At 40.1% G+C, this 16,302-nt stretch overlaps 1 protein-coding gene across 1 annotated transcript in view; it reads right to left on the reverse strand.

Moving 5' to 3' along the window:
• sema5ba (sema domain, seven thrombospondin repeats (type 1 and type 1-like), transmembrane domain (TM) and short cytoplasmic domain, (semaphorin) 5Ba) overlaps positions 1-16,302 on the reverse strand; it is a 492,613-nt gene that overhangs the window by 46,269 nt on the left and 430,042 nt on the right. The window contains exons 13-18 of the mRNA XM_055149649.1: positions 12,153-12,270; positions 11,120-11,304; positions 5,681-5,824; positions 4,253-4,400; positions 2,343-2,568; positions 644-856 (exon numbers count right to left, since the gene is read on the reverse strand). Of these exons, the coding sequence (XP_055005624.1) occupies positions 644-856; positions 2,343-2,568; positions 4,253-4,400; positions 5,681-5,824; positions 11,120-11,304; positions 12,153-12,270 (1,034 nt within the window). The remainder of the gene's footprint in view (positions 1-643; positions 857-2,342; positions 2,569-4,252; positions 4,401-5,680; positions 5,825-11,119; positions 11,305-12,152; positions 12,271-16,302) is intronic.

The following is a 16,302-nucleotide window of genomic DNA, read 5'->3' on the forward strand; positions in this document are numbered from 1 at the left end:
ATGTCTTATGCTGTGTGAATGTACACAACAGCATTCATAAGCGTCTTTTTGGGTGTCCAAAAATGCGTTATATAAGTTAGATGTATTAATATTATTATTAAAAAACAGACATGGTAAATTTTAAAGACGTCCCTTAGTAAAACTAATCCCGTGCGAATATGGTCTAAGTCTAATTTACACAAAACTAACAACAGAAAGGATATTCCAGTATCTTTTTTCACCCGTCTTTAAATGTCACTGGTGTAACCAATCAGGAGCAGTGGGACCCATTTCCATGATTTTATTACTAATTTTGGTCAGAACTACTTTAGCTGTAGGATTTTGCTTATGGTGCATGTTTTGAATTGATGAGAGAACCCAGAATGTCCAGATGAGGCCCACCCAGACGTAACAAGAAGATACAAACTCTGCACAGAAATACCATGGGAGCCTGAGATTCGAACTCAGAACCTTCTTGCTGTGAGGTGCTGGCCACTCAACCACCGTCAGAAATGTACTAAAATGTGCCAGTAAATGTCTCTATTGAGATTCAAGTCATGCAAAAAAGTAAACAGACTAGGAGTAACCATTAAAGTGCAGAAATATGACTTTATACTCTTTTGGAAGTTTGCAATAGCAGTTTCTCTTCTAAACCCTTCCTCACCTGGACAGGCCTGTACGTTGCAGTCCTGGTACTCCACAGGTGAACCTCTGCAGCCTATGGGGGCGCTCTTTCCCTCCGGACCACTGCAGCTCCGTCGTCGGGTGCGGTATCCACGGTTACAGCTCTGCGTACATGACGACCAGCTGTCCCACGACGACCAGCTGTTCCCCGCCACCCGAACCACTGGGGCTTTGAGCAGCTCCTCCACCAGGGCTAGAAGAAATATATGTACACGGGGGAATTACTGACAACACCAATACTGTAGCCTACTGTATGAGCCAGAACAGTAATGGAACATATTTCTTCTGCGCCATCAAACCCTCCGATCACCACCAACACTCACACACACACACACACACACACACACACACACACACACACACACACACTGCTTTCATACTAGCCAAGGTGAGTGGAGTGTCATGAACAGAACTAAACTGTGGTAATTGTCTGTCTACAATTTTGAAGGATAGCACAGTTATTTTTATCATAAAGTCAGCAAAACATAAAAGTGCCATATGCAACTTTTCTGCAATGAGTCTGCCACATGCTTGTCTCCACTGAGATTTGTTTTGTCTCCCATAATGTTCCACAGCATGGTTTTAAACAGTGGCGGAGTTAGCAATTTGGGGGTCCTAGATGAACTTGAGTTTGGGGCCCTCACCTTTTTTTTTTTTTTTTTTTTTTTAAATATATTTATTGTCTGTTTTTCCTTATTGTTCTTGAGATATGCACATCTCTACTATATTTCTTACTTAAATTATGGTGGATTGGAAACTTGTCTTATTAGTTAGGGATCCTACTAGAAAACCAGAACTGAAAGTAGTTTTTTTTTTTTTTTTTTGCAAGTACAGTTACAGTTGTGTTCACATCCATTACACACAAGTACTATTATTTTTCTTATGATTATTGCTTAAAAATGAAAACTACTAGTACTACTAATGTCAATTGGCCTCGGCCATTAGCACCATGAGGGCAGTTGGTTGGGGGCCCTCCAGGTTTGGGGGCCCGAGCCTGCCGCCTACTTTTGCCTAATGGTAGCACCGCCTCTGGCTTTAAACTTACTTTTCACCATGGATTCAAGTTACAGGTCACATCTGTGAAGAAGTGACTGCGCTCACAATAAGAATGCATGTTTTTTAAATTTTCTTCCAGGTTTTTCTTTCTAGGTAAAGCAATAACATCGTGGAAACAAGCAAGCGACACTAGTCAGGCTGGCACCACCTAGTGCCTCTGCTCAATTTCATTTCTCTACAGCAACTAGGTCAGGAATCAAAATACAATAGACGGTTTGCAAAAACCCCGGAAGTGCAAGTTCGGGCACCAGCCAATCAGCGAAGAGACATATATTAAGTGTTGTCAACGATTCCCGAGACTGAGGATTTAAAGCCGGAATAAAGAGAATGTTTGGCGAATTTCATCAAGGGGAAAGACGTTATTGCCCTTCTTCCTACGGGATTTGGGAAAAGCTTAATATACCAGTTAGAGGTGCATTACAAAGGTCACAACCAAATAGCAGAGATTGGTTAAATGATAAAAAAGTACTTGCCTACCGTCGAGCAAACAAATTCTAACACTGCGAGGTCAGATGGTTTTTATGAAGTGAAATGAAGTGAAACCAGCTGATGAATCAGGCTAAAGCGACACACCCTCCACCAGAAAAAGTCCATCACGTCTTCAGAATATCACATGTACTCACTGTCCGTCTCACACGCAGCGGTCCCGTCGTTGGGGCAGAACCTGGTCTCCACCTTCCTCCTCCCGATCTGCAGCTCGTGGGGGTCACTGAGGTGGGCTCGGCACATGTATCGGACCCTCTGCTCCTGCCTGGCCCCGCCCTGGGTCACGTTCACGGGCATCCACGGGGTCCAAGGCGTGTTCCTCTTCACCTCCGGACACGACTCCAGGTTACACGCCTTATACTCCTGCGCAGCACGGAAAAGAACTGTGATTGGTGATGGATTTTTTGATGAGGGTTACTGTACTGATACTATAGTGGCATTGTGGTAGAAGAAAATGTGTCCGCTGCATTTGACCCATCCTTCAATACCTCCATCTCCAGATCTTGAGCTACTCTTGGTCAGGACTACCTTAGCTGGACCTATACTGTTCATGTTTTGGATTGATTGGGGAAACCAGAGTATCTGAAGGAAACCCACCCAGACACACGCAAACTGCCAAAGCACAGTCATCCTGGAACTCGAACCCGGAACCTTCTTGATGTGAGGCGTGTGTACTAACCAATCAGACACTGTGCGGCCATGGGTGGAAGATTACAGCAGCATCAAAGGGTGTAGCACTAATATGGCGTCAAAGGTGAACTCAACTGTGACATTTGCAAAGGTCTCGTGTAAATAATTCTATAGTGTTGAAAATAGGTTTAAGTTGGTCACAAGACTTTATAAATTTTGACTTTGGGCGACACCTCTGATAACTACACCTTCATTAACCACAGTAAAGCTTAGAACAAAGACCTTATACATAATGAACTGTTTATTAAGATGGTTTCGGGCTTAGTAACTACTTAATTAAGGTGTTAGAGTTAGGAGTTAGGATATTAATTAAGGTGATACCAACCTGAATCACCTCAAATGTATTAGTAATGAAGTTTTTTATGCTTTATTACGTTTATGCGTAAAGTGTAGCTATTTTAAAGAAGTACCTTACTTTTTTCTATTGCTTGGTTTCAGATGACACCACAACAATCTACAGGCCCATAATATTTAATAAAGATCAGAGCAGCTGAAATGAATACTGTTAAAATGTAGATATTTGTTGTATCACAGTGAGTAATGGGGGGTTCAACATTTGTGAATTTACCGTTTGGATATTTCATGGCAAAGTACAATGTAATCAATAGAGAAAACTGTATCTTGCCCCTTGGATGAGTATGACATCAGACTGTAGAATCTGAGAATCTCCAATATTTTCGATATGTATTCTGATTATACACCGTACATATGATTGAACAGAGCTAGTGTGCAAGCTGCAGTGTGAAGCAGGAGGTTCTTCCGGCTCCTTCTGACCCTGGCTCCTATTGACTTCCATACGGATCTTGTGGCTCCTCTATCTGTAACTGTGAGCCTCGTCATTTTGGTCTTAAAATGTTCATATTAATCCGCTCTACATGATCCATTTTCCAATTCTACATGAATTTTTCATTTCTATATTTTGTTCCAAAATCAAGATATGAACATAAATAACGGACCAATCAGATGCTTTCATTCCCCGAGGTCGCTCGCTAGTGCTAGGAACAGGTTTGATTGACAGCTAGTGCGTTTCGTTGTTAAGTAAGCCCCCTTCCCGCTCTCCTACCCTTCCACTGTTGGGGGGTCATCCTGTTTTGACAGGTTTGAATGACATTTACATTTATCCAATGACAGCATGACTTTTTCGGACTTTAACAAGTGGATCAAGGCATTTAATAAAACTATCATTAGACCGCTGCAAATATGGAGCCTGGCTCCAAATTCACTCCTGTAACCATTAGCATCAGGAGCCTCGTTTGAGTGGCGCTGAACGCTATGGGTGACGTCACACTTGCTTAGTCCACTTCTTTTAAACAGTTTATGATTCTGATCTATAGAAGCATGATGTTTGAGATGTTACCAGTGCACATCCGGGGCAGGTGTTCCCGTTCTCACAGCTCCTGACTCTGGAGTGGACTCCTCCTCCACACTCAGAGCTGCACTTGGTCCAGGAGCCCCACGGAGACCAGAAGATGGGCTGAGGACAGGCCACGCCCTCATTACAGAACCTACAGGACACAAGCAGGTAATGTGAACACTCTGGTGTACACTCTGGTATGGGAAAGTCATCAATATGTACGTCTGGAAGTGATACGTGGCTATAGGTGGAGGGTCCATCAAATACTTTTCCCCGTGGATATGTTACTGCTTTGTCTGGAATGTTTCACAGTATAACATGAAACCTTTCAATCTTCATGGAGACCAAACCAGACTAAGTTACAGGTCAGATCTGTGAAGATGACCCCGCTCAGTTTTTGTTTTTCTAGCTATTTTTGAGCTATAAAACCACCTGTAATTGATAAATGTGAGGTAGAACTGTTTAAAGTCATACTGTGAAACATACCAAGCAGAGCCTCACAATGCCCCTTTAACATGTACAAAATATATTAACTTTAACATTTATAGGCCAGTTCTTTGTCAAGCCATACATTTATTACTAGGAGTGTAACGGTACATGTACTCATGGCGAATCATTTCGTACGGGACGTTCGGTTCTGTGCTTCAGTAAAGTTGCGCATTTTGTGTGTGTTTACATTCCTCGTAAAACTACGGCCGTTGTGCCGCAGTTCGCCTTTCGCCGGCACAGAATCTCCGCCCACAACCTCTATTATTTTTAATCACTGGGGACATTATAACTGTCAGCAGATCTGCACTTACTGCAGATAATGTGGACAAGCTGGTTTTTCTGACCAAAAATATGAAGATGGAGTAAAACTTCATCCTGGAACCGTTAGTGCTGCGCTTTACTTTTTGAAGTTTTGTTTACTATTTACAAGGAATACATTTTTTATAATATTTTATAAATTTGTTGCTTATTTGAGAATATTTTATTTAACTTTTTAGTATTACCAAGCAGCACTTTGCATTTATTTCATTTTCCCATTTGTACAATGTTAAAACAAATTCTTGATTTAATAAACACAAATAAACAACAAGCAAATGGTTTGGCATTTTGTTCCCAAACTGTACTGAAAATGAACCGAGCCGTGACTTTCAAAACTGAGGTATGTACCGAACCGTGATTTTTGTGTACTGTTACACACATGAAAAAGGATACAGCCTTCAGTTGCAGTGCAGTGATTTACATTTTTACTGGAGAACTAGCTGTAAAAATCTGTGAAACAACAGGAGGCCTATGTTAAATTGACTTTCTGTTACGGTGAGTTGAAACATGTCACCATCATGCACTCTTCATTCTGCAATCTACATCCTGGTTCATTACACAACTGTACATTATAAAACAAATGGAAGAATGTGCGTTGAATAGTTTTATTAGTCATTCTCTCACCTCTCGTCTCGGCTGGGCCCCACACACACCCGCCCTCCGTGTCGGGGGGAGGGGTTATTACACGACCTCTGTCTCAGCTCAAACCCAGTGCCACAGGTCGTACTGCACTGTCCCCATGACGACCAGGGAGTCCAGCCCCCGTTTCTACGACGACAGAGAGAAAACAAATCAGTATCAGCATTAAGGAACAATCAAGAGCTTGCTGGCCTGGGTTGAAGTACACATCACTCAAAATGTAATACTTTGAAAATACATGTAAAATCAATACTGTGAACTTCTGCCCTTTGAATGTGACAGGATCTATATAATATTCCAGAATCTGCTACTACTGAATGCTATTATTTGTTCATCTAATCCTGATGACACCGTCTCCTATTAAATTCAGGTTTAAAGGGTCCATATTACGATTCTCTAACTTATAATGTTGTTTCCTCATCATAAACATACCTGGAGTTGTGTTTTGTTTCATTCACACATACTTAGCACACACGTCCTGCATATTTAAGTGTTCTTTTCTCCAATTGAAAAGACTCTGTTCACCTTGTGATGCCATGTGGTAATACAAGATGTTCTTACACCTTCACATCTGGATATTTTGAGCCTTAGAATTACTCATCTCTGAACAAAAGATATAATGGTTGTTTTTTATATCGTGCTTCTCCACACTTAAGGCACTCAAAGCGCTTTACAACAAGGAACCACTCACCCATTCATACATCAGTGTACACAGGCACTGGGAGCAAGGTGGGTTAAGCCAAAGATGTTCATTTTGTCTTCTTATGTACTTCAACTTCTTGGGTTCTTTTTAAAGACAATACAGTAAAGTGTATTTACCTTGTTGACATGTTTTGGCTGTTGCTACAAGTCATCTTCAGAACTGTCTCCGGAGTTGGTGGTGACGTGTCGTATATCAGCTGTTTTTACTTCCAGTGGGCGTGGTCAGCCTGACGGACCTAGCAGATTGACCACGCCTCCCGTTGCTCTGTGTTTTCTGGAGGAGGGTGTCCCAGGTGTGTGGAAGGAGGAACGCTCCGTCATCATGGTTAATGCTGTCCATGCCTCGTTTCCTGATTTCAATGGCCTCTCTGATCCAGCATTTGAACTTGTTATTTTCCGATCCAGTGACCCGAGCCCCGTCCCGATCCAGAATGTTGTTTTTTTTTTTTTACAGTGGTCTCATATGGTAGATTTGAGGTTTTCCTTCTGCTTTGTCTTCTTGTGTTCTGGTGAGTCTCCCTGATGTTTCCTTTTCACATTCCTTTTGTTATTTTTTTTTTTGGATGTGAAATGCCCGGCCAGTTTCCTGTGTCTGATTCATTGCATGATTTCTATTGGATTTCGTTTATGGTGTTGCATTGTTGTTCTTGTGGGATTTTATCTTTGGGGTGTACTAGCTGTTGACGGAGTTTTGTGTGTGGTTTGACTATAGTGCTTATGTTGTGTCTTTTCATGGCTCTATGGACGGGTTCAGTTATTCCTCTAATGCACAGGTGTCAAACATACGGCCCGGGGCCCAGATCCGGCCCTCCAAGACCTTTAATTTGGCCCTTAGCTGATTTTCTACTAAAATATTTTAATTATATTTTCTATTAAAATATTGGTAATTTTCTGTGGTGTTTATCACAGCAGCGTCTCCAGTGTCTCTGTACGTGGCCCCTCCCACCAGAGCAGCACAAATGAAGACTTGTCTCTTTCCAAACGCTCTTAAAGGACGATCGTTTTGACTGTTGACCGTGACACCCTCATCAGAAAAATGTCCAACATGAGAAAAGTGGAGCCGAGTGCAGCATTTTACAAGAAAAATTTACTTATTCCTATTTGCATACAAGTTCATATTAAAACATTGTGTTGAAATTGCATTTTTCAGGTTGTTCATAATAATATAATATTTTGTAAAAGAAAGAGTTCATCCATTAAAAAAAAAATTCTATAATAGATTTGTGTTTCTCTGCACAAATATTTGAACTTATTGTTATTTTTGGGGTTTATATGACACGAGTTTTCTGATCCGGCCCCTTTGGGATAAAAGTCGGTTGGATACGGCCCCCAGAACAAAATGAGTTTGACACCCCTGATCTAATGTATGCAAGTATGACTATGTTCTTATGGTCCTGCTGCCCTCTATTGTTTTTCTGTGTTTTAGAAGCCGAAACATGTCAACAAGGTAAATACTCTTTACTGTATTGTCTTTAAAAAGAACCCAAGAAGTTGAAGGTAGGTTAAGTGTCTTGCCCAAGGACATAACGACAGCATTCATCTGAAAGAGCTGGAATCACATGTCAACCTGTGGGTCAGTGGATCTGAACACTTTACCGATGATGTTTATGTCGAGAGCGAGATTCAAACCACCAACCTTCTGATCAGTGCACACTCCTACCAAGTGAGCTACTGTCACCCAGTAAAAGGAAGCTATTAAGTTGAAAACTACATGCTTCATGACATCACAAGGTCGAGCTTTGGAGATGTAGATAAAGGATTACTCAAACATGTGTGAATGAAGACACAGTTCCAGGTATGTTTTTGAGGAGGTAACAGCATTATAATATGGCTTAAACATCACAATGTTGACAATTTTGCATAATATAGGACTTTTAAGACTGACCTTGTGATTGTATTGTGAATTTTTCCATTGACCAAACTGCATTCATAAATGCTAAATTGTGGTCCCCAACCTTTGTTGCACCACAGACCGATTTTATATCTGAGAATATTTTGCGGACCAGAGGGGGTTGGGGGGTTAGCATGGTTAAGTCCTGGCTAAATCCTGTTTTAGACCTGTTTCAGTACTGTTTTAGGTTTAGTCCTGGTTTAGACCTGGTTTAGACTTGGTTTAGACCTGGTTTAATCCTGGTTTATTCCTGGTTTTAGTTCTGGTATAGAGGCGAAGCCCATGCTCGTGAGGGAGGGGGCCAGTCCATGCGGCATGGTTAAGTCCCGGCTAAATCTTGTTTTAGTCCTGTTTTAGTCCTGATTTTAGTTCTGGTTTAGACTGGTTTTAGACCCTGTTTTAGATCTGTTTTAGTCCTGGCTTAGACCTGGTTTAGACCTGGTTTAATCCTGGTTTCGATCCTGGTTTCGCGGCCTGGTACCAAACGACCCATGGCTCAGGGTTGGGGACCCCTGTTCTAGCCTACTGTAGTCATTTCTGTTCATTTTTGCATTTAGAATTGTTCATACTATTTCATGCTTTTTTTCGTTTCTTCAAGTTTGAGCAATCCTGTATTATTTGTCTGTCTACATATCCAAAGCTCATAATGCTCTGTTGCACCTTGTGATGTCATGTAGTACTAACAGCTACCTTTTACCTTTTGTTTAGTAAAGACTGCAAATTTTAGACCTGAAATGATCTAGAAGATGTATGGAGTGTTTTCAGTTTGAGAGAATGCTGTGTTTGTGTGTTAAACAGGGGCGAATGAAACTAAACTCCCGCTATGTTTGTGATGAAGAAACAGCATTGTAACATAGAACAGAAAATAGCGCAATATGAGTCCTTAAAGTCTTTTCTCCGTTATATCTTCTCCTCCGCTCTGCTCCTGTGCTGTTGTAATGGCTGTAGTAGCAGACACTGTGTACTAACTCAGAACACTCATTCAATTTGCTTAAGTGCTGTGTTCCTCCACTGCTCAGATCCTGATTTAATTGCCACTTTTTGCACAACCACAATTCAATTTTGACACACAAGATTGAAACAGGCTCAGTTTTTTTTACGTCTTAAATTTTGATTGGCCGATTTCCTGCTAAAGTGGTGAGAAAGAAGAATGGTGAGTTGTTTTCCTAATGAAGTTCTCCACGTTCAGGCAGTTCCTCCAGGCGTGAGTGGTGCAATATTGGTCTGAAAGTGATTTGGAGTTGTACAAAGTGGACGAGTGCTCAAGCTAAGGTGCTCGAATCATGCAAGAAGATGTCGAAATTGTCGCAAAAAATCATAATTTCAGCGAGTAAAGAAGCGTGGGATAAACCTGCAATTTTCTACTTTTAACCAAAGTTTTCTTCACAAACTGTCACTTGCCTCTTGTAAGACAATACTTAGAATCATATAAATGGTATTATTCCACTAAAAGGCATTTTAAAGCCCGTTTAGTTCAAACATAGTGATACAATGAAGAAAAAATACCTTAAAATGTATAAGAAAAACAGTTTTGGTTAATGCCAATTGGATAACCTGTACTTCATCTCTATTTTATACTCATTCATATAGCTTTTTGTTGAACTTTTAACTGTTTGCTATAGAAATTTTAAGGTTAAAGGTGCACTATGTAACTTCTCTGTTGTGTTCTTTTCTGCCATGGAGATGTTAGAGATTTGCCCAGAGGTGGGACTTGGACTCAAGTCAGACTTGAGTCACTATTTTTAGAACTTGAGACTTGACTTGATAAAGTAGACTAAGACTTGGGACTTGCCTTGGACTTGAGGCCTGTGACTTAAGAAGACTTGGTGCTTCTAAAAAAAAGATCTGTTTCTAGAAAATACTTGATAAATTGTTGATAAATGCGGTGCTGAATTTTAGGAGCAAACTAGAACATGTCCCTCCCACTTCTATTTTTTACTTTGGATGTAACTGACGTTCTCTGAGATGGTATCATCAAATGTACTACAGTAATATATAGTACATACAGTATATACAGTACAATGCAGTAAAACAAAGAGAACTAAAGAAAACATGATCTTTCCTTTTCAGTGCAGACTACCTAATAAAATAACTGTTATTAAGCACTTTTAAACTTGAATTCTTTCTATTCTGACTGAAATGATTCACTCCAAGATCTTATCAAGACATTTAAAAAGGAAAAATTAACATTTCTACAACTCTTATATAAACACTCATATAAATATACCATGGATTTTTAAGTACAGTTTAGTTTAAAATTCAAATAAATTACAAAATTCTAAGCTATATTTGGTACTTTAGTTTAAAGACTTGAAATGACTTGAAGCTTAAAGCAGATGACTTGGGACTTGACTCAGACTTGAGGTCAAAGACTCGAGACTTACTTGTGACTTGCAAAACGACGACTTGGTCCCACCTCTGGTTTTGCCTGCAATGTTCTACAGTGTCACTGAACTTATCTATCTTGTATTTATTCAATTACAAGTGTTGTTATCGCTCGCCTCTCCCCAGATCTGACCTGCAGCTTGGTCTGGTTGTGTGACTTGCTTGTCTCTATGGTGACAGACAAGTTTAATGACATACTGTGGAACATTCCAGGCAAAGTAATGAGACAAGAGGCTGATAGACCCTCCAAAAGCACCTTTAAAGTAGACTAAAAAATTAGGACTGTTACCACGGCAATTAAGAATTTAAAATGAAATATTATGCCTTTTGAATGGAATGGTAAAAAGTCCTCAAAATGTCGCCCATAAAAAGAAACGAAAGCCCAGGAATAGATGTTATGATGTCACCTGAAACTCACTGATTGATTGTTCGATCTCGTTTCTCACCTGGAGCAGTTGGACACTTCGATGGTGGCTCCTTCACAGCTCCGCCCCCCACAGCGAGGGGCGGGGCTGTCACATGACCTCGACCGGCACAAACAGGAAGTCACGCCCTCCAGACCGTCATCATTGTTGCAGGGTTGCCACGGCGCCCACGCTCCGAAGCCGCCATTGGTCGTCTGGTTTCTCAGCTGCAGTTTAGAAAAGCCAAAGTTATAATCAGAAAAACAAAGAATGACAGAGTGTGGTGGGTGAATCGTGTGGCCATGGTTTAAGCTAGAATGGACGTGACTCCATAAAAATAGATATTTCCATGGTAACAAGCAGGCGCACCATATTCTAGGTCATGTTTGAGTCAGGTTTGTGGAGATACAAGCCCGCTCACCGAAAGGGTATGTTTTTCAAAATTTTTTAGTTTAATAAAAACATCCGTAATTAAAAAAAAGGTCTATTTCAGTCTATCTCTTGGCTAAAAAGTTACATAGTGGGGCTTTAACTTTTATATGGCAACACCAGATTACAAACTGACAAATTAATACAAGAATCTAATGTTTTTCAGAAACAGGGTTAGCAGCTTTTATACTCCATTTGTAACATGGCATTTCGTTTTGGTCAAAATATATAAATAATAAATAATAATTACTGTTCCTGTAACATATTTTCTTGTGTTTAATTTCATTGCAATTAGCCTGCGAGCGCTACTGACTAGTGTCTATCTCCCTTCTCCCTCAAAATCTCATAAAGAAGTCATCATCTGCTGGAATGAAATGACCTCATGCAGTCCAGATGTGTGGGGTTTATTGTGACTGTAAAAGTACTGCATATTCTGCTCGGAATAATTTAGTCTGTGTATTAGTATAAGGATGAAGTCAGTCATAAGTATGTAGTAATACAGTAGTATAAGGATGAAGTGAGTTGCATGTATGTACTAGTACAGTAGTATAAAGATGTTGTCAGCCGTGTGTACAGTATGTGTATTAGTCTAAGGCTGTAGTGACTCATATGTACTCTAGTAGTATAAGGATGCAGTGGTTCTCACAGGGCAGACGGAGATGTTCTGTTTCCACTGGCTCATGTTGGAGCTGTCCTCTAAAGTGGTGCAGCGTCTCTGTCTGAAGTCCCAGCCACAGTACGGGTCCCGCGCCTCCAGACACAACCTGATAGAGACAGAGAGAGGGGACGGGTTATTTTATTAGTTCTGGTGTATATTTATATATCGCCTCCTAAGACACCCAGAGCTTTACACAACATTATTCATTCACTCCACACTTGGTGATGGTGAGATACTCCTGTAGCCACAGCTGCTCTGGGGAAGACTGAATCAAGGCTGGTAATCCGACCACCACCAACACTCACACCACACCATATTCATACTAGGCAAGGTGGGGGTCTGGTGTCTTGCAAGTGTCTTAGCTAAGGACCCAACAACAGTGAGGGAATCACTGCGACCTTCAGGTTGGACAACCACCACTCTAACCACTGTGGCCCCAGTAAGTTTGTAGCGTTCACAAACCCTTTGGCACATATGCAATCATTTTCATGCAGAGGTGAACCTCTGGCTGCAACCTGCAGATCAGGGAGTGGCTCAACTTGGGTGGAGCTCAGCGTTTGACTCCACCTACTTTACCAATAACACCCCAAAATCAAAAACCCCAAAATCATTTTTTGGCCATAATTCTGTCATGAATCATCCGATTTATATTCATTTGCCATTTTATGTATGTATGTATGTATGTATTTGTGTATTTATTTATTTTTCATTTATTTTCAATGAAGTCTTATTATTTGTTGCACTGAAGGGCACACAACGTGAATAAAATATAATTTCACATGATTTAGTGGTACTGTGAGATTGACTTGTAGGACTTTACACAGTATTCATCTAGCATCCACCCAGAATGACATGTATATTTCTATATGTTGATCTATATGTCACACCGTGAAGCATTTCAGTGCCGACTGACGTTTCAATGTGTTGCTTGATCTTTGGCACCAGTGCAAAGCCAAATGTTGAGCCCAGACTACTGGGGCGTGGCCAGACATTGAGCTCCACCCTGTATTTCCCCAAACCCAGATCTGCGGGCTGCAGCCAGGGGCACTTGACAGTTTTAGTACAGTTTTAGTACAGTTTTTCAGACCACTGAAGTGAAACTGGAGAGGACCTCCCAATCAGAGCTCTGCTTTTGGTACTTCCCGGTTGACAAGAAATAAAAAGTGCATTATTAGCTGCGAGCTATAGCAGCGGTCTCATTTTGCAAACATGTCTATAGTACAAAAGAAAATATTACGCTCACTTCAGAAATGTAAAGACACTTAAGGGTGTATCAACAGTGTCACTCCACTGAGTACAGTCAAGTGCCTCCTCCTTCTCTTTCTCTCCTGTCTATCTCTCTGTCTCTCTGCCTCTCTCTCTCATCCCAGTCCTCTCTTATTAAATATTAGTGAGCTCCCGGGCTAAAGCTGAAGTTAACGACTTTCGATTAAAGCTAAAGCCGCTAATGAGCGAGCTAAGCCTCCGGAGCTGCGGGGGGCGCTTCAGGAGAGACAAAAATAAACTGTATTTGGGTGTTGCATCATTCAAAGAGACTTGGCAGAAATTAAAAGAGAAAGAAAAAATATGAAATGAGTGAAATTCCCCAGTTGTATGGTGTTGGTGTTATGTTTTTTTTGTATATACCAGATGCCCTGCCTCCTTCTTTATTCAGGAAGTTGCTACAGCGGCATCATTATTATTCTAGTTGTTCGAGTTTTCATGAGACTAAATAAGTTCTACACAGACTACACAGCTGTTATAAAGCCTCACACAGAATCAGTGCAGTGTTGACTTGTTGTAGTACTCAATTTTGTAAGTAAAAGTACAGATACAAGGTGAAAAATTACTGAAGTAAAAATAAAAGTATCACATGAAAAAATTTCCTCAAGTAAAAGTATTTAAGAATCTGTTTCAAAATGTACTTTAAGAGTAAAAAGTAAGAGTATTTCACACAGTACTTGTTAATTTGTTAAATGTAGTAATAATGATTAAAAATTATACATATATTCATAGTAACTAATCAGTTTCTCATGAATTCTGTGTATTTATTTTTGTGTGCTCAAAGCCAAACCTTGAATTAAAAAATGTAGTTAGGATGTCACCACGAACATGGTACAATAATCCCTAAAATCATTTAAAAAGTACTTTTTTCTTTACAGTTCTGTGCAAAAATGTAGTGGAGTCGCTCTCAAATGTGAAAAAAGTAAAAGTAAAGTAAAAGTAAAGTAGTAAGTATTAAGTAAAAAACTAGTAGTAATAGTAAGTAAATGTAAAAAAGTATCCACTGTACAATGCTTAAAGATGCATTGTGTACATTTTCTGGTGGAGGGTCCATCAAATACTTTTCTCCATGGGGATGTTATTGCTTTGTTGGGAATGTTTCACAGTATGGCATTAAACCTTTCTAACGTCATGGAGACCAAACAAGACCAAGTTACAGGTCAGATCTGTGGCGAGGCGACCCGCTCACAGTCAGAATAGCTGTTTTCTAGGTAATTGAGCTACAAAACCATCTGTAACTGAACAAATGTAAGGTAGAGTTGTTTAATGTCATACTGTGGAACATTCCAGGCAGAGCAAAGCACAGATTCTTCAAGTACAGGTACTTCATTACCTTCCACTACTGTGTTTTAGTAGTAAGTCGTTTCTATGTGTGTACTTAAATGAATGGGGTTCCTGCTTAACCTGAAGTGCACGGTAGAAGCAGTCAGAAGCAGAAGTGGACAGGCAGATTAAGGTGAAAAGCTTTTAGTGCTTTAACAAAAATGTCTCTCTTATTTCCAGTCCGGAACGGCGTATCTCTCTATTACCACTTACCTCTAAAACCAAACATCATCCAGTCAGATTATTTGTTTATTTCAGTGACACGTATACGAAACGAAGGAGCTCATTGGTCACATATCATTTCCAAACAAAATTTCTCTCAGAGTTTAATGCTTCGCTCACTGATTCTCCAGAAAACCACACAATTTCTCAGTCCTCTATGATATTTTTCCATTTTCTTTTTTCCTCACGTTTGTTTTGATACTGATGGACCCTGCATGTTCCCCATTGGCTAATCCCCCTGTCAATCAAAAGTGACCAGACTCACATCTTCGTAAAGTACAGAAAACGTGTGTATACTTGGATTATTTGTGGAGCTGTGCGGTGTTTTTGCTTCCAGCCTTTCTTTGTACCAACCCCGAGTATCTGTGCTCAAACCCGGGGCATCTGATCTAATAGAAATTAAGTGCAAAGACAACAAAAAAAGAACACAATCATCACAATAGCTATGAAAGTTAGACTGGCACTCTTCTGTTCACTTCAGCACTTGTTTAAAAGATAGGGTTACCATGTGGTCTTATATCTGTGTACTCCCTCAGTGGTCCAGGTAGGTTCCATAATGGTCCATGTGTAGTCTATGTATTTTTATACTAGTTCTGATACAGGTCAAGATCATTCTAAAGTGATTCAGAAAAGGCTCATTTCTGTTCTGTCAATGTGACTTTTTTGGTATCGATACCTGCTCAAATGAGTATCTAGAGTCGATACCAGTGATGGACGAAGAACCCAAATTTGTACAGATAACCGAAATACTCAAGTAAAAATAGTTGCATATATTTAGAGATCTAATAAAGCTTCAAATGTAGTGATTTTGATACAGATTTATGTTGAATTTTGTTCAATAAACACAAACTACAGAAGTATTAAAAATAAAAGCTTTTCAGAAGACCTCTAACAATAATAATAAAAATACTTTTACTTTTCAGGTCTTTTCAGTCCTTCAAAAATGTAGTGGAGTAGAAAGTACTGATACCTGCTCTCAAATGTAGTGAAGCAAAATTAAAAAGTATCCACTGTAATATCTACTTAAGTAAAATAGAGATGCATAAAATGTATACTCAGGGCCTGTTTACACGAGAACGCTTGTGTGTAAAAACGACAAAATATTTTATTGGAAGTGAAAAATGCAAAAATCTGAAACCACCCTCGAGACTGGAAAAGTTGAATACGCTCTGCCGTAGCGTTTCCTTCTACACTGCCCAAGACGCAAAACTCTGGTCAGATCTGCTCAGGTTGTGTATGCGTTTACGTCACACACATACAGTACACAGAAACAAACATGTCGGATGGCGTGCATACCCAATCGAATTCCAAACATTTTTGCGTCACTGTA

This window comes from Boleophthalmus pectinirostris, unplaced genomic scaffold (assembly GCF_026225935.1).
Source record: "Boleophthalmus pectinirostris isolate CB_2022bp ecotype Guang Dong unplaced genomic scaffold, ASM2622593v1 HiC_scaffold_1, whole genome shotgun sequence".
Taxonomy (NCBI): Eukaryota; Metazoa; Chordata; class Actinopteri; order Gobiiformes; family Gobiidae; genus Boleophthalmus; species Boleophthalmus pectinirostris.